Source organism: Varanus komodoensis, unplaced genomic scaffold (assembly GCF_004798865.1).
Source record: "Varanus komodoensis strain SLA01 unplaced genomic scaffold, ASM479886v1 scaffold32, whole genome shotgun sequence".
Lineage (NCBI taxonomy): Eukaryota > Metazoa > Chordata > Lepidosauria > Squamata > Varanidae > Varanus > Varanus komodoensis.
Window position 1 is genome coordinate 2588123 of NW_025335798.1, and position 24139 is coordinate 2612261.

Here is a 24139-nt window from a genome sequence, read left to right on the forward strand (position 1 = left end):
GAGAGCCCATTCTCTGAGCCAAGGAGAACGTGTGGCCCTCCGGGTGTTGCTAGACTACCACTGCCCCCAATGGCAAGGGCTGATGGGCATGGTAATCCAGCAGCTGGAAGGCCACCTCAGACCTCTTTCATCTTTTAAGCCAAGATGAAGTGACAACCCTAAAATGATAATCCCCGGGGCTTGCTGGTCCAGTATTGTGCTAACATGCCATGGAACTCAACTCCACAGCAAAAGGATCCAGAAATGTCGCCAGTGAATAATGCAAGCCCCCGCTACAAAGAAAGAGGCACACCCATGGGACCGAGGCCTGCTTCCCCAGTGGCAGCTTGTTATAGCAGAGTTAGAAAGGTTACACTTACAATCAGTTAATTAGCAAATGCTAAAAACAGGGGATACCAATACTTGAGGGTGCTGCAGTAGCAGAGAGGTTAGAACTGGTCCTGTCACTGATGGAAAGAGATGGCATTCTCTGCAGCATTCTGGTCTTCCACCTGAAAGAGGCCGGGCTGCCACACCTGCCGTGCTTTAACCTCATTGGTTCCCTTCTGCAGGTATTGACCGCTATTCACTTTGATGATGCTGCTCCACCACTGCACGCCTCTATAACACATAGGCGAAGGTGTGGGCATCTCCAGCCCATGAAGAGAGAGACATCTTCTCCTAATAGGCCACAGGGGTGCTCTGATTTCAAGTTGCACTTTCCCGCCTCTCCACAACGGGGAAAGATGTAGAAAGGAAGAGGAGAGGAGAAGTGCTAAGGGCAAAGGACCTGAATTTCAGAACTGTCAGAGAGATGTTCAACTCCTTAAACCTGTGCTAGCCTTGCTTCCAGATGGCCAGAAAGCTATTCATAGTCTGGTGCTGCACCTGTCGCTTGCCTCCATCGTTAGCACCTGCCACTGACCGGAGGGGACAGTATCCAGAGTATGCCAAGTTCCAACTTGATTCAAGACCTCCTCATTTCGGCCAAAAGCATGTCCCGGAGGTGATGGCTGCTGCTTCAGATTCAAGGACAACGAAGATGGCTTTTCACCCTCCTAAGAAGCAAGAGCCTACTAAGCAGAGACCTATTAGTCCTGCTTTAAACCCACATCCTATTAGAAAACCTGGCTTTGCAGAAAAGGCAGGTTTTTAAATACTGCCTTCAGCACAAGACTGAACATGTCTTGCTTTTTAAAAATCATTGTACTTCAGCCGGCAATAAAATGTGGGCCTGGCTTTACCTTAATACTGTCCATGAGGGAAGGGAGACCTTAACATTGATAAACACTTTAGATACCACCCTACCAGATACTAGTGCCACTATAATTTAGATTTGTGCTTGAAAAAGCACAAAGCCAAGGGCATTGGCTGGAATTACAGCCTTTCCCAGAAAACCTGTCCTGCCTCTTAACACTGTTGATTCCTTATGCAAGCACAGCATAATTTGCATATGGGCAGTATCCAGTATGATGCTATTGCTAAAGTTCTTAGCAAATAGATCTCTGCTTGTATTCTATACTAATACTATAGCATTTGAATGAGATTGTTATAATATCTCTTTCCTTTATGATTAGAAGATGGCCAAAAAAAAAAGATTCTAGTGTTTGCCACCCAATGGTGGATAAACTTTCCTATTAAGTCAAAGGAATTAACAAGGCTTTGCTCTTGTCCATTTGCTGCACTTAAAGGAAGTACACAGACGACATCCTTAAGACCTCTTTGTGAGGTTTCACTCCAAGAAAGGGAATGGTTTCACTTCCTGTTGCTCTTATGTCCATGCAAAGAATGTTTTGTATTAAACACACACTGTAGAAAAGAAGCAATATTAGCTTGGCCAAGCATGAGGTAATTCAACAGGGGTGGGGGAGCTTGGTGCCTACCTGGTGTTGGAATCCCAACTCAGCCACTGGCCCCAGCCAGGTCAGGGATGCTAGGAGCTGTAGTTCAACAGTACCAGGAAGGCACTAGATCCCCTACCACACTGGAATATTCCAAGGAGCGCTGTAGGAATTAACACCAAGATTCTGAAGAAACCTGCACACATTAAACTCTTCTTTAAGTGCAATCTTACTTCAACTGCACCCTTCCCCAACTAGGTGGCCTCTAGAAGTTTTTGATTACTGCATCCATCATTCCTGTCCACTGCTGATGCTAGGTGGGGCAGATGGGTCTTGTAGTCAAAATCTTGTATAGGCAGTGGGGGAAGCAGCTGGGCAAGGCCACCAAGAGCAAAATGCTTCACGTAGTACATCCAAGACAAGGCTGGAAAAGAATTTTGAAAGCCCCTACACCTTTCATTGCTACAACAAATGACTTTCTTCCTTTCCCCAGTCATCACATAACACCATCAAACTGTCATGCAAGTGTAACAAATAATGGACAAAAAGAGGGGGTGGGGAGAAAAATTGGGTGCTTCTCTGGCTCCCTTGGCCCCACCCCATGCATAGGCAGCCACAGCGGTGTCCCGAGAAGAGGCCTGAGTTCTCCTGTTCCACTCCCAAGTCTTTGATTCACCAGGAGAAAGTCCAGGATTTTGCTCTTCTGAGGATTCCCATTCACAGAGCAGGGCAAAGTTGCAATGACCCCTGTCGAGAAATAAGGCAAAGCATCCACTTCCATCACCTGTGACAAACTCAGGGCTGAGTTGGCAGTGGGAAAGAAAAGGTTCCCGGGTGGGGCTGAGGGTTCATAGTGGGAATAAGAGCATGCTCTTCGTTAGTGAAGGGAATGGGGGTCAGCCACAGTGGCTTCCTTATTTTGGCGGTGGTACAAACTTGCCCATCTTCTTGGTGTGGGAGCCACTCCTGGCAGGAGACAAAAGCAGAAGAGATCGGTCCATGGTTGAACAATTCCTCTACTGGCACAACCATGTACATCTGGGAGGCAAAAGACAGGCTGGGACACGATACGGTACTCCCATCTTAGACAGAGCCAGGCATCTACATGTCTAGCCTTTCCCACGAGTCTTGGATTGGCCTTCCCAATAAAATCGTTCCACACCCTGGTGCAGCATTACCAAGGCCCCCACCCTGCCACGTACAACCTGGTTGTGTGCCAGTTCCTCAGATCACTCACGAAGGTGGGAAGGTGGCAGTACCAATGCAGTCCCGCAGCTTATTTGGGAGGCAGCCACTTCCTGGGCTCATCCGGATGGCATAGATTTCAGGGGGAGAAAGAGGATGGAAGAGACGCTCTGTGAATGGAGGGAAAGGGCAGGACTAGAGGCAGATCCTTCACCCTGGTCTTTTTGAGGCTTCCAGGAACTGAGATATGCTGGGATCCTCCCTCACCTTTCTTCCTCCCCAGAACACCCCATCTAACTCACCTTGCTCATATGTTACATTAGGTTTTTGCGCTGATGGCACTAGGTTTTCCTGCTCTTCTCCCACAAAACGTCTCCAGAATTTCAGGGGCAATGCCAAGAGATGGGAAACCACCTGTGGCAAAGAACTTGCATCAGCCGTTGTCAGCTTCCCACCATGGAGCCCAATCAGCTAGCTCACCCTCACATGTCATGTTCTGTATATACCAAGCCCCCGTTTCTGCACAGGTTCAGATGATCACACAGAAATCCTGAACTTGGTTGGGGCCAACATTTGCAAAAACATGAGCTTGAAAGATAATCTTGGCTAATCCTAAACCAATATTTTAAGCTATACCTTCAAAATTATTCTCTGGATTTTACTACTTGAGGTGCAGAGGCACTAATTAAGCAGAAGCCAATTAAATGCTTAATGATAATCTTTGGGGTTCTTTTCCTCACAAGAAATCTGCTGATGCTCTGATGAGATTTTATGGACTCACAATTCATAGACATGGTTTGGTGTGCTGCACTGTGCAATCCCACATGCTCACAAAATTTTGTACTGGGTGAGAAATGGTCCTCCTGAGAATATAAGCTGTTTCTTTTTGTTAAAAATAAGCATACCTTTAGCCTTTGCAGTACAAATAAAGGGTTGAAAATATGTATCAAGTGTTTGGTGAAGTCTTTGAAGCAAAAAAAAGAAAAAAAGAAAGAAAAAAAAAGGCTAAACAAGATTTCTGGTGGTCAGAATTTCTGTATGGAACATAGTTCTCTATTCCTGCCTGTCCAGCCAACTAGGAGAAGACTTGAGCCAGCTCAGGGCGGCCTCTGCCCCACGTTTAACCAAAGCAGCAAGAGGAACATGGTGTGACAAAAGGAATTAATCTTCGATTCCCCAGTGCTCTCTTGATATAGAGACAGACCACTGCTTGGCATCCCTAATATGGGTTGGGGTTTTAGTATATTAATAGTTGGATGCTGTGGGGTTTGTTTTATTCTACTTATTTATTGTAAGCCGTTCCAAGATGTTTGGAAGAAATTAAGAGACTGTCCACATGCAATGTCTGTATCCCACCCGTTACCAGGCATTGGCGTGGTGTATCCTCCATGATGGCGAGCGGTGTGGGGTTGGGTGTACCGTGCCCCACTAGTGTTGGTCCAAAGATCCGTGCCAAGTTATGCCTGTCCATTCGACACTGAGGGCTCTGCATGACCCTGAGAATGAAGAGTGGGATGCAATCCATTAGGACCCCAAACTGCCTGAAGGAAGGGACTCCTACAACCACGAGTGGGAAATGATGAGCACACAGTAAATACTTTGGGCAAAAAGCCCTGTGCTGGTGTAATTCCCTCCTAGGTACGGCGCTCCCCAATTCCTTACCTATGTAGGTGGAGCATGAGAAAAGCCAGTGTGTCTCTGTTTGCTTGAGGCAGCTTCATCACAGCATGGCAGAGCGCGGTGTGGCGGGCAGATTCATCCGGAATTTCTGGGTGGGAGGAAAGCAATATGCAAGTCCTTAAAGCCCTTCTGTCGGAGCTCCCATTCGGCCACTTCAGCATACGAGCATACCATGCATATGAGTCTAGAATCACTTAAGATTTGGAATGGAGGCAGATGGGCCTGTGGTCTGCCACGTAAGTATTCCCCGCCCTGCAACACTTCTGCCACAAAGGCACACAAGGAGAGACATTCCCATGTGCTCCCCGGCAGAATCATAGAAGACTAGAGTTGGAAGGGGCCCTGGCGACCATCAGGTCCACCCCCTGCCGTTGCAGGACACCACGTTACACCGTCCCACTCAGACGGCTGCCCAGGTTCTTTTTGAATGCCTCTAGTGTCTCTAGGAGGAGACGTCTGAGAAAATTGTTAATGTTGCATTTATACCCTGAAGCCCTTTCCCACTTCACAGAAACATTTCTTTTTATTCTTACAGCAGCCTTGCAAGGGAGGTTAGGCAGAGAGTCAGTGACTGGCCCAAAGGCACCCTGTGAACTTCAAGGCCTGCGGGAGAATAGAACCCCAGCCTTCTACATCCCAGTCCGACATTCGACACATGGCACCGCACTGGCTTTCTATGTGGGGGCACGTGGGTGTGCATGGCTTGGCTGTGGCCTCTGACCCACCACCACTTTCCTCATGTGGTCCTTGAGGGCCAAAAGGCAGCCAAAGCCAACTTACAGTCACTATGCTTACAGTTTTATGTACATTATTTGCAATGAAAGGGATGTCCACAAGGAATCAGTCACAGAAGTCGCTTGGCCTCCTGATTCCAGCTGCCAACCTCCGAGTCTCCTCACGATGACGACCAGGCACAATATATAGAAGTTTGCCCCCTGCCACTACAGCCGTTTCTTCTGTGGCCCTGCCACATCTCACCTGCAGCACGCAGGAAGGCAGAGTGCAGGCAGAAGGTAACTAAGGGCTCCTTCAGGCTCCTCAGGAAGTCCTTCAGGACGCCACAGATCACATTCACATCAGCCACGTGATCGAGGGAGGGAACGGCTCTTCGGGCACAAAGCAGCTTGTTTTTCCATTCACGCACGAGGTGTTCCGCACCTGGCACTCTGTACAGGCCAGTCTTCAGGCGACCAGCGAGGGACAAGAGAAGTCAGTCACACAGGGAAGAAACAGCCACAAGACCTGACTGCAGCCGGACTTTGGCTGGGAAGCAGCAGAGTGGCTCCTCAGAATACCAGCAAGTCCAGCCCACTGCTGTGAAGGGGCCACCCAGTCATCCAACAACCACCCACAATCATCCTCAAGTCCACCACATGTGACAGACAGGGCACTAATTTGCTTTGTACGTGCTCCGTGGTTCACCCAAGATGACCTCCCCTTGTGAGCAGCCAGCCATGATGGGTTGTCCTGTCATGCACACCGGGACCATTTTATGCAGGGCGCCTTGCTCTTCTTTAAGCAAGCTACCCGACAGCCTTTGGGCTGTTCTAGGGGCTGTTTATGATATGATGGGTTGCTGCATGCTCTGAGCCCAGGACAACAATTTCAGGGGAACAATTGGCTGGAAATGGCCACCGAAAAATGCACCAGGAGTGCTCACACTGCCACCAGCGGCTGCCCCTTCACCGATGCCCAAGCAGCATTCAGGAGCCACCATCACTGGTTTGCCACCTTTCAGGTCCTGACACTTGCACTAATATTTCTTCTGACATTTTTTGCTAGTGCTCTTTTGCAAACCTGCAGGGGCACAATTTGCGGTGGCCTGACATGCATAGTCTTGCATGGTCAGTTTCCTTGTGCGTTTCAGCTGTCAAAGGAGGAGCATAAGGTAGAGTAAGAAAGTACAAGGATACTGACAAGGCAATAGTTATTATTGTACGGTGCTTCCTTCTATCTGTCTGTCTTTCAAGGCAGCTTGCATAATTCTCCTCTTCCTCCTCTCAATTTCATTCTCAGAACAACAGCCCTGTGAAGAAGGCTGGGCTGAGAGTCTGTGACTGGCCCAAAGTCACCCAGTTGGCTCCATGGTCAAAGGGGACCAGAAGCCTGCTCTCTCATGTCCCAGTTGGCAGGGACTAGGGAATGGAGGAAAGCATTTGTGCTACGGAAAAGTACAAACAGGGGAAAGGAGGTGCACAAAAGGGGCAAGGAGAGCGTCTCCCGTTTAGTAATGTAATTTTCTTGATATTACTTGTTGAACTGACAGATCTTAGTGCCCTCTATCTTTTGAACACTTCTCTGACTATGCAGCTGCTTCCAGAAGGGGAGATATTAATGCCCCACCACCCTCTCTGTGAACCCTTTTTGGAGCACTTCCTGCTGCAGCTCCTCCAGCTCCCTGCCAGTTTCCCTCCCTGGAAAAAAAGAGGGCCAAATAGTATCCAGGGAACGGCTCCTCACACAGAATCAGTGGGCACTCCACCCTAAACCTAAGCCTTTCTTCTACCTCTAACTGGCTTTTTTTAAACCGTTAGAACTATTTGCATGATTTGGGGAGGCCTGGGAAATATATACAAACCGAACGGCAGGGAAGTAAATGGAAGGGACATTTGCACAACTTCACTGAGAGCTCTATTAGTGCAGGTGTGCAAATTTCTTCTCCACTGACTTCCCAAGCCCTTTGATCTTTCTAGATTTTCCTTCAGTTTACTTCCCAGTTGCTACATTTGAATATATTTCCCTTCTATTTACTTCCCAGCCTCCCCCAAAGACACACATATTCCTGTTTATTTTAAAAGACCCTTAGAGCAGCCTTTCCCAACCAGGTGCCCTCCCGACACATTGGAGCACAGCTCCCATCATGCCCGGCTAGCAAAGGATGACCTAGCAAAATAGAGCTAAAAGGGGGCTGGTCAATTTTCTTGTCTGTTTCTGCTGCCAAAGGGAGCCTTGAAGTGAAGTAACATACAGGAATGTTGGAAAAAAGAGGCTGAATATCCACTGAACTGTGCACAGTTGTGAAGGAGCAAGAGAGATATAACAGTAAGGAAAGAAGGGCCCATTGGCCCAATTCAGAAGCACCAGGCATGGAGGGGAGTAAAGGAGTAACTGCACCAAAAGATGGGGGGGGGACTCCCCCCGGCAATGCAATCCTCAGGCTTTTAAGTGTTGAGCTGACACTTCTCAGCATCCTCCACCTGTTCAACATTTCCCCAAGTTTCCAGCTACTCCAGAAAGGCGAGTTGTGAACTCTCCCTGCCACTGGCTTGTTGTACCTCCTTCTCAGAGCTCTTATTGTTCCTTTCTTCTCTTCGAAGCAGAACTTCAGAAGCTCCTGAGGCAGAGCCAGGCCTTTGGCCCCAAAGCCCAGGACTGTCAGCACTGACCAGCAGTGGCAGCCCAGGGTTTTAGGCATGAACCTTTTCCAGCCCTACCTGGAGATGCTGCAGGTTGAACCCAGGGCTTGCGGCCTGCAGAGCAGGGCCTCTTCTATGGGGCCATGGCCCCTCCTGAAAAATGGCGGCTCAATCAACCCTTCATGCACCACTGCTGGGCCTCACCCCCACCCCACTCACCTCCAGCAGGCCACGCTTTTCCACTTGGCTCACACACTGAATCACTATGGGGGGCACCAGAGGTGGTGTGGAGGGTGCAAAATCTGCCAGAACACCCTGAAGAAGAGGAGACACATTGCAGTGGGTAGAAGAATCCTCAGAGACTCCTCTGATCACGTGCGACGCCCTCTGGTCACCACAACTGCCTTTCCCCCGGGGCAATGCCACCGAAGATGCTGGGGCGGGAGCCTGTTTCCCCCCGCAGGCCCATCTGGCTACACACCGACCTCTTTCACGTGAGGGCGGGCGCCTGGCACGCACACTGACGGGCAGCGCTCTCTGCACTCTGGGTGCACTAGAAGCTGGCAGGGCCGGCATTTCAGGGCCACCTTCCCAAAGCGCAGGCGGGACTTGCACAGTGAGCAACACTCCGGGCGGATTACCTTGGGCAGGAAAGTGGGAGAGGGAAAAAGAGAGGAAGTCAGCCGAGATCCAGAGGAAAACCAAGAAGAGGTCAGCAAAGGCTAGTTCTGCAATATTCAGTCTAAGGAAAATGTCTGAGTTCGTCTCCTGGGGCTGCTATGTGCCCCGCTTTGCTGTAATTCAACAGAGTGTACCTCTTGCCCTATTCCCTGCGGGACCACTGGCTAAGGAGAAGCCTTCCTAAGAGCATCTGGGGCGACACAAGAGCAGTTGTGCAGCCTCAGTGCCCTCCGGTTATCTTGGAGTTCACTCTCCATCAGCCTGAGCCACCATGGCAGACGGTCAGGAATGACGGGAGTTGTAGCCATCTGAAGGGCATCACTCCAGGGACGGCTGAGCAGAGGCCTGGGACAGGGTCTTGCTCTCCTGTGCGTTAGTGGAAAACTGCATATTATTTCGTGCATAGCTCCGGCGTTGAGCAGAGTCTTTTCCCCACCAACTGCCAGCAGGAGGCACTCTGATCAGGGCTGGAAAGCTGTTTGGGAGGTAGGAGGGCTTCCCTCTCTTTCCCTGCTCCCACTCTGGAGTGGGTTCCCCCTGCCTGCAACAGGCACTGAGGAAGAAAGAACCGTGCATGTCCTGAGCCAGCCCAAGCAATTTTGCTGCCCGAGGCAGAGAAGCAGATGGTGCTCCTCCTCTCACCAAGGCAGGTGTCCTGTTTGTGGAACCACCAAGTTATTTTAGCCCACCTGAAGCAGAAACCTACCAGGGCTTCTTCCCTTTCAGGTCAGTAGAAATGAAGTCACTACAAGCTAAGCACGGTGCAATTTACTGGCCTTTCGGGATACCAAAATCTGTGGCCTGAGGCAGCCAGCTCTTGCTCCTTAATTGGAGGGCTGACTCCGTTCAGAGGAGGGGCAGCTGGAAATGGTAGGTTAATGCTCCCCTGCCTTCCAGGCTGCAGTCGTGATTTGGATTGCGGCCTGCACCGGCAACTTGCGTGTGGGCAGCTTGTTAGATCTGTGTCCGCACCATCAAGATTGATTGATTGCAGGGGCAGCAAGGAGGCAGCTCTGCCCTCAAGGCCAGAATGACCCAGCTAAGGTAACACAGAGTTTGGCCTCTAACTTACTGTCTTGGAAGTAAAGTGGTGTTGCTGGGCTGGTGGTGTTTCCTGTGGGGAAGAGGAAGAGAATGGATCCAGGACACCGCCTGACTCAGGCCCAGCCCCTGGGCCAACAGGGTCACTCTCACTCCGGCTGCCACCACTGCCTGACTCTTCAGTGCTGCCCCAGATGGTCGTGAGTTCTGTGGGAAGAAAGACCACATTCTGCACAAGGAGCACAACCGAAGGCCTCCTCCGCCATCTTCGTAATGGACACTTCCCAGATACACTGCTGGACCCTGGGACTTGTGGGTTTATCTCAGGCTGCAGACTCCACGGGCAGGTGGAGAACGCCACATGGCTGCTCTGTGCATATGCAGCTGTCCAGAAGATCTGGCTAAGGAGTGGGAAGGCATCTTACTCAATCTCCTCACACAGAACTGCATTTGGGAACATGATGGCAGTCAAACTCCAGAGGATAAGAGCAGAGAAGGTTTGAAAGTCTCTCTAAACAAAGGTGGAGCCCAGAACCCATCTAAGAGTTCCCGAGGAGGAGACATGGGACCTCCCCATCCCCATCAAGACATTCCTATAATGGCAACTCTGATAAACACAAAGTCTCATCTTGAAATCACCATGGAACCTGTTCAGGCCTACTCAAGGCCTGCCTGCCAGGCTCAGCAGCATGAGCAAGAGTAGACTCTTGCGGCTACAAGAGTGTGTGTGTTTGTGGCCCCCTCCCCACATTACAACACCCGTAACAACCTTGGCCATATCCACCCTTGGAAAAGAGGCATATGAAATGGGAATACTTACTCTGAACATACACAGAATACATATCCCATACACATGAACAACTGTGACCTGTCCCTATTCAGAGTTAAAAATAAGAGCTTTCTTCCAAGGAAATGGCAAGAGCCCACACTGACCTGAACTCCAGAAGCTTTGGTACCAGCTCTGCCACCACCTCATTTCTGTATTTATTTGTAAATGATGAAAACTCATGTAAATCTATGAGTTTCAAAGTGGCGTATACAAAGTATAGAAACATACAAAGAAAGGCTAGAAAATATAACTGTGTAAGTTGGTAGACTACACAAACCAAGGAAGTGCTGCATGAAGAGAGGGGTCTTCAGTGCCTGCCTACAAATAAAAAGTGATGGTGCATGTCTAACATCACATGGAAGATTATTCCATTCAATGGGAGCCACCACAGTGAATGCCCTGCTCCGAATAACCGCAAAGTAGAACTCGGAGGACTGCAGTACCACCTGGAGGGCCTCAGCTGAGGTCTTCAGAGAGGAAATGGGTCTATAGGGATGGAGTGGCCTCTCAAGGGGAACAAAAGCCACGTTGATAGCATACTGGGAATGCAGCTGAAGATGGGGGGGGGGGTTCTTTTAGAGCACATAGTGATACTCTAGAACCATTGATAAGCTTTCTGCCAACATCCCCTATGGAATCATACCTTTTGACTTTCAGTATTTGCCAACCCCACCAAATCAAAGGGACAAGGAGTACCTGAGCGTGTGGAAATACAGCGAATCTGCTGGGATCGGCGATGTGGTACCACAGAGATAGGTATCAAACTCTGGCCAGTTCCTCTGTTCTTTGCAATAGCTCCAGATCTCAGAGTCACCACATGCATCTCATTGGCCTGACAAGATTAAGGAAGGGGCAGGAAAGAGAGAGAGTGACAAAGACCTCTTTTGATCATATCTACTCAGCTTATGGAGGTAGGCCTATATACACACACATGCACACATATGTTAAAGGGAACCTTAAAAACCCTGTTGTCTTCATATTCTTCACCCCTACTTGATAGGTTTCCATTAGTTTAAGACTGAGATCTATATGCAGTGAGTCTGTCCTACTCCTGTTTGGTCCATGTCACTTTGTACCTCTTCTATATATTCTGTAATCTTTTCTGGAAGAAGGTTTCACCTTTTCGCTTTTGATTTTTACTAACTAGGTTTTTTAAACTAATAGAATGTACTATTTTGTTTCAAAAGTCCAAACTAAATAAGCCATATGTACATAACCTTGGGTGCAATAAATGTTAGCACTGCACATTTCTAGATTGAAAAACTGATAGGACCTGTACACACTCAGTCTTATTCCAATGGCTTGGAGTCAAGATGGGCACAACCACTGTTTTGGGGGCAGCACCACCAATTCCAATATGAAATATTCATATTATTTTACTTCCTTTTGTCTGCTGGAAGTTTGGAGGGATGCTCACCATTATCCATTTCCTTTCCAAATAGCACATTTCACTACAACTCTAGGGACATGGTTAACAAAGGACATAATTCTATGTGTTCAGACAGAAAAAAAAATCCTAAGACATTTTCTTCCCCATCTAAACTTGCATATGACTGCACCCAAAGTCTCTGAAAATGATCACAGGTCATTTGAGAACCTAAGCAGGTCCTCATCCAGGCATTTGGCTGGCCAGGTCCCAAATACCTATGTGCATAGTGTGGCCTATATCTCATTCCGTGTGTGCAGATAGGGACCATTCAATACATCCTGTATGTCATTTGTGAATCATTGTGCTTCCCTGTTGTTGCCATATGTATATGCTGCCAATTAAATGAAAGTTGGGTATTATGGAAAATGAGCATTGTTCTTATCACCAGAGAAGTCCACATAACCTCCCATGCTCTGCCTCCTCCTGCTGCTCTTCTAACTTCTTGGTGTCTCCTTCAATCTGGCAGCTTTTCTACATGAAGAATTTTCAAAGCACTCATCATTCCCCCTTCACAGTTGTTTATGCATTCCTTAGGTGATAGTGGACCTTCCAGTTTCACTCTTGTTTGTAGACAGCACTTTTTGCAGGTTTTTTCCTTCCTTTTTGAGTGGGGAACATGGGATATTATTTCTGATCTGGGAAGGAAATGCTGTTTCCTCACTATTTGTGCTATGCCACTGCAGCAGAGTGCCACCTAGAGGTGATGTAGTGGAAAGGCAGGAATGGAATACTACTCATGTACTGCTTGGATCTCAACACTGTGATTAAACTAAAGCAGATACAGTAATTAACATCCTTGTGTCGAAAAACCTTCTGTTACTTAGTTATTCCAACTCTCATTTAGTTTCACTTGAACTGATAATATATGTCCAATATAATATAATATTGTATTATAATTCTATAATATAAGTAATCTCAGGGTATGCAAGACAGCCAAATAGAGAAATTACTCAGTCACCCCAGTTTTAGTTCCACTCATTCTAGCCTCTTGTTTCACCTCTTCAGAAACTTCCTTCTGATAGGTTTTGCTGCCTCATCAGCTGAGTGGGTTTGCACAGCGATGGGGCAAAAGAAGCCACAGCAGCTTCTATTCCCTGCCCCTCACATACTGGTCACATGCTGCATGATTTGCTTTATTAGCTATGGGGTGCACAGCTTCCACGCCATCTGTACCTGGTGGGGTGCTGGGCTGGCAGTGGCTTCAGAACTACCCCAGAGCCCCACACCAAGCCTTGGGGTGGGTTCAAAGCCACCTGCGCTGAGCAACTCACCTGGTTTGGATGGCATGAGAAGCCATGTGCCTTGAGGTGGATTAGGCAAATTCTGCAGGGGCAAGTGGCACCCAGGGGGCAGCAAAAAGAAGCTTCCTTTCTCCCATGGTTGTGTGAACCTGGTCAGGGTGTCATGTAAGGGTCAAGCTGGATGCGTCTTCAGAGCAGGGGAAATCAAGTGCTTTCAGGTAACCCCACCCTCCTCTTTGCCTTGACCAGAAAAAAAATGTGCTGGGGATTGCCACGCTGCTACAGGAGCACTAGAGCACCTTGGTTTGTGAGATGCGACCACAGCATCACTTGCCACTTGCTGTTGTTGTTAGTCACGAAGTCGCGTCCGGCCCATCGCAACCCCATGGACAACATCCCTCCAGGCTTTCCTGTTCTCCACCATCCCCCAGAGTCCACTTAAGCTCACACCAACTGCTTCAGTGACTCCATCCAGCCACCTCATCCTCTGCCGTCCCCTTCTTTTGCTGTCAGTTGTTCCCAGCATTAGGCTCTTCTCCAGTGAGTCCTTCCTTCTTATTAGGTGGCCAAAGTATTTGAGTTTCATCTTCAGGATCTGGCCTTCTAAAGAGCAGTCAGAGTTGATCTCCTCTAGGACTGACTGGTTTGATCACCTTGCAGTCCAAGGGACTCACAGGAGTCTCCTCCAGCACCACAATTCAAAGGCCTCAATCCTTCGGCGCTCAGCCTTCCTTAGGGTCCAGCTTTCACAGCCATACACTGGGAAAACCATAGCCTTGACTATACGCACTTTTGTTGGCAGAGTGATGTCTCTGCTTTTTAGTATGCTGTCTCTGCTTTTTAGTATTCTGTCTAGATTTGCCATAGCTTTCCTCCCAAGGAGCAAGCGTCTTTTAATTTCTTACCTGCAGTCACCGTCTGCAGTGATCTTGGAGCCCAGGAAAATAAAATCTGTCACTACCTCCATTTCTTCCTCATCTATTTGCCAGAAAGTGATAGGACCGGATGCCATGATCTTAGTTTTCTTAATGTTGAGTTTCAAGCCAACTTTTGCACTCTCCTCTTTCACCTGCATCAAGAGGCTCTTTAGTTCCTCTTCACTTTCTACCATTAGAGTGGTGTTATCTGCATATCTGAGGTTGTTGATATTTCTCCAGACAATCTTAATTCCAACTTGTGATTCATGTAGCCCCGCCTTTCTCATGCACCCAATACTTCTGTTTCATCTGAGTGTGTCAGGCATGCATACAAGTTATATCATTGCATCAGATCACTGATGCCATACTTTTCTAATATGTACCCCAGGGTGCAAAGGTACCCCTTTACACCCTGATCTTCCTGCTTGCACAGGTCCAGGACTTTGACAGGTACTTACACTGGGAGTAGTTGCCAGGGAGGGCCGTGCACGCTTGGCTGCTACCACTGGCTGGATCAGGGGTGCCAGGGAGGATCTCTGAAGCAGAAAAATGGGGGTGAGAGCAACATGAAGATGGGCCCATGTAATTCCAGGGGTGTCATATTCACTTTACTGCTGAACATTCGCCCTGGCCCACAGAATACTGGGAAGGTGAAAGAACCCACAGGGTGAGGTACAGATAAGCTTTTCAGAGACCTGAAGCAGAAAAATAGAATGGGTGGGTACAAGAGTTCTACTTTTCCCTATCCAACTGTGGTTTCTGCCTAAATGGATATTTGCAGAAACCACACAAAGCTAGTAGGAAGGAAGGAGGAAGCCCCCATTTACAATTGTTGCAGAGTTAGAAGTTTTCTAGCTCCTGGTGCCATAAGGGACTAATCAAAGGTAGATATGCAAGTTTCAAAACTTACCCCTCTGCCTCTGGTGGGTTTTATCATATCCAGATCCTTGAAGAAAAATAAAAGGAAGTGAACTTGAGAAAAGAGTTGGGAGCATAAGTAGTTCATGGGCGACTGAACAGTCGATTCCCATCCTGAATTTATACACATCTTCCCTCCTTGTTCCACCCCAAGTTAGGCTTTGCACTGGATGTGTGTCATTTTAGAAGATATAGCCAGGAGCAGATTAAACCAATGCTACACCTTCTTCCCTAGCTCTACACTTACAGCATTTTGGGCAGGATTCAGGAGATCAAACAGCAGGGATGCACTGAGAAGCTCACTTAGTGGCAACCCAGCATTGTAGAGCTCCACTTCATGCCCTGAGCAGAATCCATGCATGTTTTAGAAGCAACACGAAGCCTGCATTTTAATTTAGAGGGGCCAGGAGTAAGTTGAATAGGCTTGGAATCAAGTTGCAATTTTTGTTTTAGTTTCAAGTTAAAACAAGATTTCATTTATTCTTAAAATCCTCTTGTCAGCCACCACCCAGTCCTCAAAATGGGACATAGTAGAAGTCAGAAGCATTGAAGAACACAAGAGCAACCTTGCTGAATCAGTTCAAAGGCCTACCTAGTCCAGCATTCTGTTCCTACAGGGGCAAAGCAGATACTCCACCAAAAAGCCTACCAGTGGGACACGAGTGCAATAGCACTGTTCTGCCCATGTTGCCCAGCAACTAGCATACACAGACATACTGTCTCTGATACTGAAGGCAGCATAGAGCTGGTAGGCACCGGAAGCCTTGTCCTCCATGAATTTATCTGATCTCTTCTCAGAGATCAGATAAAATCCAAGGCAGTGGTCATCACCACATTTTGACACAGCTAATTTCACATTCTGTGTGTTCCATGGAGAAGGACTTCCTTATATTTTCCTGAATCTCCCACCATTCAATTCCACGCAGTTCCTGGACACAGAAAATGGGCTTGCAACAAAGTGAAACTACCCACTCCCTAATTTCCACCATTGCTTGGTAGGCTAAAGATGAAATGCTCATATGCCATTCATACTCTCCCTCTTAGTATTTCTATTTTTCAAAGGAGAAAAGCCATAGCAATCTTATATGTGGTCCTCTGTTTCACCGTTAGGGCACCTGTGTAGTGTTCAGCCTCATTTAAATTTACTGCAGGATTAGCAGATTTCTAATTTCTGGTGCCGCTGGGAACAGAGATATGCATTTCAACCAGGTACAGGCTTATATCATTAAGCATGCGAGTTTCTTAGATTTGAGTTGTTGCATGCTGGTTCCATCACAGCAAAATGTTATGGTTGGCTGGCATCTTTGACAACTAAAGAGTTATGCTATGTGTTGGTGGAACAAACTGTGAAAACTACAGGACTTAGACAAATGGCCTGAACAACTGAAAAAACAGACGGATTTGGTATCAGGACAACATTACATCTGCTTCAAAACTGGTTCCTGGCTGTTTTCTGCACTGATCGCCAGTGTTGATTTTAACCTTTAGAACCCTAAATGGCTCAGAGTCTGGCTAGCTCAGGAGCCTCTGGCCCTGTTATGAGCCTGCCCTGTTAATAAGATCTGCAGGAAAGACCTTCCTGAGGCAACACGACCTGCAGAGACCTGTCTGTTGGGCACACAAAGCAGGGTTTTCTCCTGTTTTGCTCTCAAACTATGGAATGTGCTTACTCAAGATCTACAACTGCCCCATCCCTCGCATTTTGGCTTTTAAAAGGGGGGCAAGACATATTCTTTTAATGTACCCTTTAAAGTTTCGTAGCTTTCCTATTTCACTGTTTAAATAGTCTCATTTTCATTCTGTTAAGGTCTTATTGTTCTAAATTATTATATATTGTCTTGACGGCTTTTTCACAAACAAGCCAAATATAAAAGTTGATCATGATCATTATCACCTTTATTGATTGATTGATTGATATCCTGCCTTTTTCCTACAAAAGGCTCAAGGCAGCTCACATCATTCTCCTCCTCCATCTTATCCCCACAACAACAACCCTGTGAGGTAGGTTGGGCTGAGAGTCTGTGACTGGCCCAAAGTCACCCGGTTGGCTCCATGACTGAGTGGGGACCAGAACCCAGATCGCCTGAGTCCCAGTCCCATGTTCTTAACCACTATGCCACACTGGCTCTCCAGTTATTATTAACTATTAATAACAATGGTGATAATCATCATCCTGCTATTAAATGTCAGGCTGACAATTCAAAAAAATATCTAACTGCCAGATTTTGATGGTGGAGGCAGAGAATGATTTGGCACTTACTACTGCAACCTAGCTTTGTCCGTGTTGCGCAGCCTGCTCCTATTCCAAATCCACTGTCAGGCCCTGATATCCTACCGGAAGAGTGGGAAATGGATTTCCTGCAGGTTTACCAATGTGCGATGAGCTTCTCAGATGGCATAGCCAGGAGCAGACAGATCCTCTGCAACCCTGACAGGCAACTCAAACAAGACAAGAGGACCGCTGACACGTCACACTGGATGAGCAGTCATGCTGCACGTAGACTGTTTCAGGTGGCCAGAAGACCGCTAGACAGTATGGGCACTCATGCCTGATTTGTGAACATACATTTGGTCTCACAGAGGAATTATATTCACATGTGATGCAACAGTTAGTTCAAACGATGGCGTCCCTGCTTCTCTCAGAGCCTGCACAACAAATACACAGCCGACAGCCCTCTGAATTTCTGGCATGATCTATGGCTTCCTGATCATCTGAGCTCACAGCAGAACAAAATCTCTCTTCTTCACCCTCAAACGGTAAAGAGATGCTTGAACCCATGTTGGCATTTTGCAGTTTGCTTTACACAGACACACCTCTTCCATCCTACCCCTCCCTTTGTGCTTCAGCCAGGTAGCCTGCCTTCTATTAAACAGTTTAAACAGAAACATACTACATTCATCCTACCTTGATTTTTTATTTTTATTTTTTTGTGTAGAGATACTTGCAAATCCGCTCTGAAGATTTGTGGGGCGGGAAGGTGTATAGTTGATGTTACAGATGTTAGCCAATAGGCACCCTTCACTGCTGGCTTCTTTTAGAAGTAACCCCACCCCATATAAAAAGCTCACTCTGGTGAGGAAAAGGGTACATTTGTACTGCAGTGAACATAAGGACATGTAGAGAGAAAGTACTTTCAAATTGACCCCGTTGTTCTTAATGCCACATCCTCTATCTCCCTTCCGTGACCCAGCACAACTCCTCCCTCTGAAACACTACTTCTTTGTTTCAAAAATACTTCCATGTTTGTTAATCACCTTAACAATCACCTGGTCTTAACAATCCATAGGAAATTCTGAAAAAAGCTTCTATACTGTAATCCAATTACTGCCACAGGCTGCACAGCTGGCACAGTCCATTTCAAGTGTGAAGTCTTTTTTTCTGCTGGTGCAGAGTAGACAAAACTCAGAGCAGAGCTTCAGCAAGAGCTTGCCTACACACCAATTCTGGATTCCCAAGCAGGAGACACCTCCCACGGTGCTAGTCAAGACTTCCTGGCCCCACCAATGCAAAAGGTCTTCCCTGGTAGCCAGGCAAGCTGGAAAGCAAAACTCCGGCTTCTTGACTATCACCTTTACTTACTCCAGAATCATTCTTAGAAAAGTAAGATGGCGGGTAGCCCAGCATGCTGCTTTAAGCATGACCTGATTGCCTAGGAACTCCACTCCCCCCCACTCCACACCCAAAAAAAGAGGAAATAATGGAACCTACAGCTTCCAGTGTTGTCAAGCAAGCCAAGGTGGTTGGGGAAGAAAGAAGGGATGTGCACGTGTGAGAGAATCTGTGCATGTATGTACATGAGTTGTGCATATACAGGTGGTGATTCTGTGTGTGCAAGCATGCACGAGAGAGAGAGAGAGAGAGAGAGAGAGAGATGGTGGGGTGAATTGGCTAGCTGAGAGAGGAAGAAAGTTAGCCTTCCATGAAATAGGCTTACTGTTGAAGGAGAAGCCTGTGGGATTGAAGGAGAGGTTGTGTGTGTTGGGGTTCAGATCCCATTTCTGCCTTATATTTGATGGTAAGTTATGTGTATGGTAACTGGGTTGGGAGGGATGACGTATGAGGAGAGATTAAAGGAACTGGATCTTTTCAACCTGGAGAAGAAGAGACTTGTGGAGGAGGGGTGTGACTTGTTCTTCCTTGCAGTGGAGGGCAGGATGCTTTTCAGTGGGGCAAAGCTCAAGGAACCAGGCTTCAGGTTGGATTGCAGGAAGTACTTCCTGACATTTTCGACCCCAAGGGTATGGAATGGGCTTCCAAGGGAGGTGGTTGAGGCCCCATCAGTGAGGGTGTTCAAGGAAAGACTGCACAACCACATGTTGGAATTACCTGAGCAGAGCTAGATGGGGGTCAGACTAGATGGCCCAGGAGGCTCCTTCTGACTTGCTTTGTTTCTATGTGTTTTTCAGCTTCATCAGTCTGGCTTTGTGAAAATGGCTTTTTTTACTGGCCACACCCATCAGGGCAGCCATGATATACCTCAAGCCTCCCATGGCAGCCATTTCGGGGTAGTACAAAGTATGACAGCACACAACATTACCCACTGACATGAATTGGTTGGGGCCTCTGGCCTGTGTCTTCTTAATTCTTCTGTGCCAGGCCTGGGAGGAAAGGACCATACTTACCACTTCATCATCTGAATGGTCAAAACTGATGTCAGAAATGACTGAGGTGCCAAGTTCTTCCATTGCAGACAACCTGCCAAAGTGGGATATAAAAGTCAAGCAGAGGAAAGCAAGCGGAGCAGCGTGGCAGCCCTTGCCCTGCTTCTCCCTTCCCAACAGGGAAAGGGGGGCCTGGGGCGGCAGCAGCTGCCTCCGTTTGCACTGCTGGTGCTGCCAGACAAGGGGAAGCCATGGCTTGGGGTGGGGCAGCACCCCTCTGCCCAGTGCCAGTGGGACCCCCTCATAATGGTGCCAGCCAACGTGAAGAAAAGATGGCGCTTCCCCACCATCCTGACCTCACCTGTCCTGTGTGCTTTCTCCCCGAGACAGGTGGCATTTCTGCTGCTGCCTGCCTGGTGCCACTTTCCCAAGCCCCACTCCAACTTGGGGAGGGGCACACAGCAACTGCTGTAGGGCTGGCACATTTTGCTGGGCCTCCTTCCAGGGGGATGGTGCACAGGTGGGAATTGTGTGTTCAGGCTGGTCTCCCCAGAAAAAGGCCTGGCCAACTGCACCTCTTCCTCCACTCCGCCTTCTTTGCTCGTGCCCCTGCCAGTGCTGGGAGAGTCAGATTCGCCTGCAGCACTGGAAGGAGTGCAGGGTAGGGACGCAGAGGACAGCTGCCAAAGTGCTGACTGGCACTTTCTACAGTGCCCATCCCAACTCCGCTCCCTTCACTGTTCCCATAGTATCCACTTGGGATACCAGGGGGACGGACTAAGGGGGAGGCAATCTATCCCTGCTATTAGCTAATCATCTGCTGGGCATGAGGGAATCCCTTGAGGCTTTTAGCTACAGTGCATGGCTAAAATTCCCAAAGGCTTTAGAGTGTCACGTGAAGCCACCTGTTCCAAAGCAAGCTGGCATTTGGTCAGCGGGCAATTCATACACTCGTATTTTAAGCTTTTTGAATATTAGATTGCCCAGTGTCTGGTTCAATGCTTGCTTTTGCTGTAAGAGATCTCAGTCTCCATTTCCAGTTTCACTCCAAGCATAAACTCTCTGGGTCCATTCAGACAATCCATTCTCCATCTCCTGACATAGGTAATGCAGGCCTTATGGAAATGCTGTAACAAATTCTTTTAGGGTATAACAAATCCACTGAAATCTTCGATTATGACTTTGAAAATCTCAGGTTTATCCAATATTGCCTTTGACATTCATTCATTCATTCATTCAGCTAAGGAACTTATGAAGTGGAAAATTTCCTGCCCACATCCCCGGGCCAGGCAGCCCTTTCCGCGATCGCGCGGAGGCCTCGCCCGCCTCGGCACTCACCGTTTGCCCGGCAGCAGGCTGCTGCGGCTGAAACCGGGCCTGCTGAAAACAGACAGGGCCAACTGCTGCTGCTCATTGAGAGGGCTGCTTTGAGGATCAGCCATCAGGTAGTCATAGATAAGCTGCAGCTTGCGCTCCTGAGGGAATGGAGGGAGACCACAGAAAGCCTGTCAGCAGGAAGGAAACAGCAGTGCCCAGAAGGCGCTTCCATGCAGCTGCCCTGCGTTTGGAGCACTGCATCCCTCCCGTAGGTGAGCTGGTGGGTGGGAAGCAGAGATGCCCAGTGTTCTCCCAGCCCAGCCAGGGCTGAGCGCACAGTTCCATCCTGACTGGGCTGCACATCCAGGACTGCATTACACTCTGCATTAAGGTTGTTCAGTTTTTGTACCTCCAAGTCAAAATGCTGAATGCATTTAACATATTAAATGCTTGCTTTGCAGTTCAGACTCTGAGCTGCTGTGTTACACCGGATCCCAAAATGTCTTTTGAGGGCTAAATGAAAGCCACAATTACACCAGACTGAGTGGGAAGAGATTTCATGGGGCAGCCATAGAGCATAGGTCATATTTCCCTAAGCTGGATCCCTCCAAATCTGCTGGACTACAACTCACATCAGTCCCACCAGGTTGGCCAAGGGCCATGCTGGCTGGGACTAATGGGAGTTGCACCCCAATAAACCTGGAGGGCAGCAGCTTGTGGCAGGCTGAGCCAAGTCATATTGTGCCATATAGTCCAATGATTCAAAGAACAGGACCTACGTTTCTTTTCAGGGGTCTGCAGCCAGAACTCATTCATTCCCAGGATCTGTGCAGAGTCAGCCCAGTGAGCAGTTCAGTACTCCTAAGAGCAGCAAGGCCAGTACAGCCTTCAAGTCAGGAGGCTGTTTTCCCAGCATGCACCACCTGATCCAATGCATGCCGCACACTTGCCAGCTGTGCCGCTTCCCCTGTCAACAAGCACCTGCTTTTCCAGCTCAGCCTCTGCCAAGTGCCTTTTCTTCATCTCCACTTCCACCTGGTTGCGGGCATGCTTCAGCTTTACCTCCAGCACCGAACGCTCAAACTCTGACTGGCGCAGCTGCTCCCTTGCTCCCTGCAACTCATGGTTCAGCTGGCAGCATCGCTGGCGCATTCCCTCAAGGCATTGGACAATCTGGAGGTAGTCTGGGAGGGACAGGTTAGAAGCACCAGTTATACTCGTATCCTGCCTTTTGTCCTTCAAGGAACTCAAGGTGGCTTATGGAATCCTCCCCCTCAATCTTATCCTCACAACAAACCTACCAGGCAGGCTAGGCTGAGAGTCAGTGACTGGCCCAAAGTCACCCTATGAGCTTTGCAGCTGAGTGCGAACTTAGAACTGGGATCTCCTGGATCCCAGCCAACACTGTAACCACTATGCTACACTGCATCAGCATTTGGATTTGAGGGTCCTCCATGGGACACACAACAAGAACTGCGTATGTAGAGGACACTTTGCCAGGAAGCATATCACTCCAGGACAGAGCTGTCTAAATGATTTCAGCCCAAGGGCCTGATCGATTTTGGAAAAGTTCTCAGGGACTTCCTTACAGTGGAGGGAAGGGTCAAAAGCACCGGTATATTTTAGTTTAAACCACTTGTTGCTAATAATTACACTTTACCAAAGCTATGAAACCAGGAAATAATTTGGGCCCAGGGAAAGAAAATGTGGCTCTTGGTCCTATTCACCCCTGTAATGCAGCTCCTGAGAACTTTTCTAAAATTATGTCCAAGACCTCATCTGGACTAGGCTCGGGAGAATAGACAGAGACAAAGAATTAAGGAACAGGGAGACTCCAAGCACATGCCTACCCCAGAAGTGTGTGATCCATACCAGAACCACGCTCGCAAATGCTCTCACACAAATGTTCACTCCTGGGCTACCCCTGCCCCCGCTCCAGTTTTATTTTCCTACAACCTAATTTACAGAAGGGGGGAAAGAAGCATTTTAGGGCACAATCCTATGCACATTTAGACAAAAATAAGTCCTACAATTTAGGATGCTGGCTGGGGAACGCTGGGAGTTGTAGGGCTACCTATAGGCACAAACCCCATCAGTGGCTTCTAGTCCTGATGGTTGTATGTTACCTCTGGTATCAGAGGCAGCATTAGGGTGCTCTGCACTCATGTTCTGCGTGTGGACTTCCCACAGGCATCCCACTGACTGCTGCATGATTAGAAGCACCTAGCTGGTCCCTTGGACTAGGTGGACCCCTGGCCCCAGCATGACTGTGCTTGAAGGTTTCCTGTATGGGCCCTTGGTCTTATCCAGCATGGCTTTCTCATGTTCTCACACATTGTGCCCTTACCTGCTGTCTTACTAGTCAACAGAATTTACTCCTGCTGATCTACTGCCTCTCAATCTACCTTCACCTAATGTACACTCAGCAGTATCAGCAACATGGTCGGAGGTACATTTAATTTTTTTTCTGATGCAAGAGGCTATTTGCCTATTTCAGAATCGCAACCAAGAGCTACTGTAGAACAGAACAGGGCTGTTGCTGTCAAACGCTCATATTTTGCACTAGCACGACAGGGTTGCATAAAAGTAGAGAAGATATTAGGGGTAACCACATCCAAAAGGGAGTGAGCTGTAACACTGGAAAGTTGGGTTGGGAAAAAGAGAAGAGAGGAAGAGGAGAGAAAGTTGCTTATTAATATACTTTGAGGCATGGGGCCAGGAAGAAAGGAGCTCTAGCGAACCCACCTAGTTCGATGCTGCTGTTGAAGTCTATGAACTCCAAGAGTTGGTCCAAACGGTGCATAAGCGGCGGCCCCAGGCGATTCATCCTGCTAACGACACACACTTTGCGTGTCAAGAGAGGCAAAAAGAGCAAAACAGAAGCTCGGGGGAGCGTCAGTTCGAGCCTAAGGCATTGTCCGGGCTGAGCTATCGCGTGCGGGAAACAACAATGAAAGGAAGATTACCCTGAGCGCGTACAGAGAGCCTGCGGGCTATGGGGCGGTACAGAAATGTGATAAATAATGAGTGGTTACACTCAGCCTCTACTCTTTCCAACAGCTTTCCTGGATGGAGTAGAGATCACGGGTGAAAGAAATATCCCCCCTCCCCCCCTTTTTTTTT

General features: G+C 48.2%; 2 protein-coding genes across 5 annotated transcripts in view; one reads left to right on the forward strand and one right to left on the reverse strand.

The window, feature by feature from the left end:
• PRKAG3 (protein kinase AMP-activated non-catalytic subunit gamma 3) overlaps positions 1 to 3949 on the forward strand; it is a 31177-nt gene extending 27228 nt beyond the window's left edge. For all 4 annotated transcript variants that reach the window (XR_006415510.1, XR_006415509.1, XR_006415511.1 and 1 more), the window contains one exon: positions 552 to 3949. Coding sequence is in view for 1 of the 4 variants with exons in the window: in XM_044438237.1 (XP_044294172.1) it covers positions 552 to 574 (23 nt within the window). In the remaining 3 variants the exon portion in view is untranslated. The remainder of the gene's footprint in view (positions 1 to 551) is intronic.
• Positions 3054 to 23843, reverse strand: LOC123027530 (rac GTPase-activating protein 1-like). The gene is made up of 15 exons (XM_044438464.1): positions 23762 to 23843; positions 21998 to 22200; positions 21038 to 21174; positions 19721 to 19793; positions 15090 to 15125; positions 14638 to 14715; positions 13293 to 13344; positions 9795 to 9970; positions 8527 to 8682; positions 8261 to 8356; positions 5664 to 5865; positions 4668 to 4773; positions 4369 to 4501; positions 3308 to 3419; positions 3054 to 3175 (listed from the first exon to the last, which is right to left on the reverse strand). The coding sequence occupies exons 1-15, from the start codon at positions 23841 to 23843 to the stop codon at positions 3054 to 3056; spliced, it is 1764 nt and encodes a 587-aa protein (XP_044294399.1).
• Positions 23844 to 24139: the final 296 nt, after the last annotated feature.

Coding starts and splice junctions, on each gene's coding strand:
- LOC123027530 (XM_044438464.1), bottom strand. CDS start 23,843: ATGAATCGCCTGGGGCCGCCGCTTATGCACCGTTTGGACCAACTCTTG. Junction 5,866..8,260: donor AAAAGCGTGGCCTGCTGGAG/GTGAGTGGGGTG, acceptor GGTCGCCTGAAG/ACTGGCCTGTACAGAGTGCC. Junction 4,774..5,663: donor TGCCTTCCTGCGTGCTGCAG/GTGAGATGTGGC, acceptor CCTCCCACCCAG/AAATTCCGGATGAATCTGCC.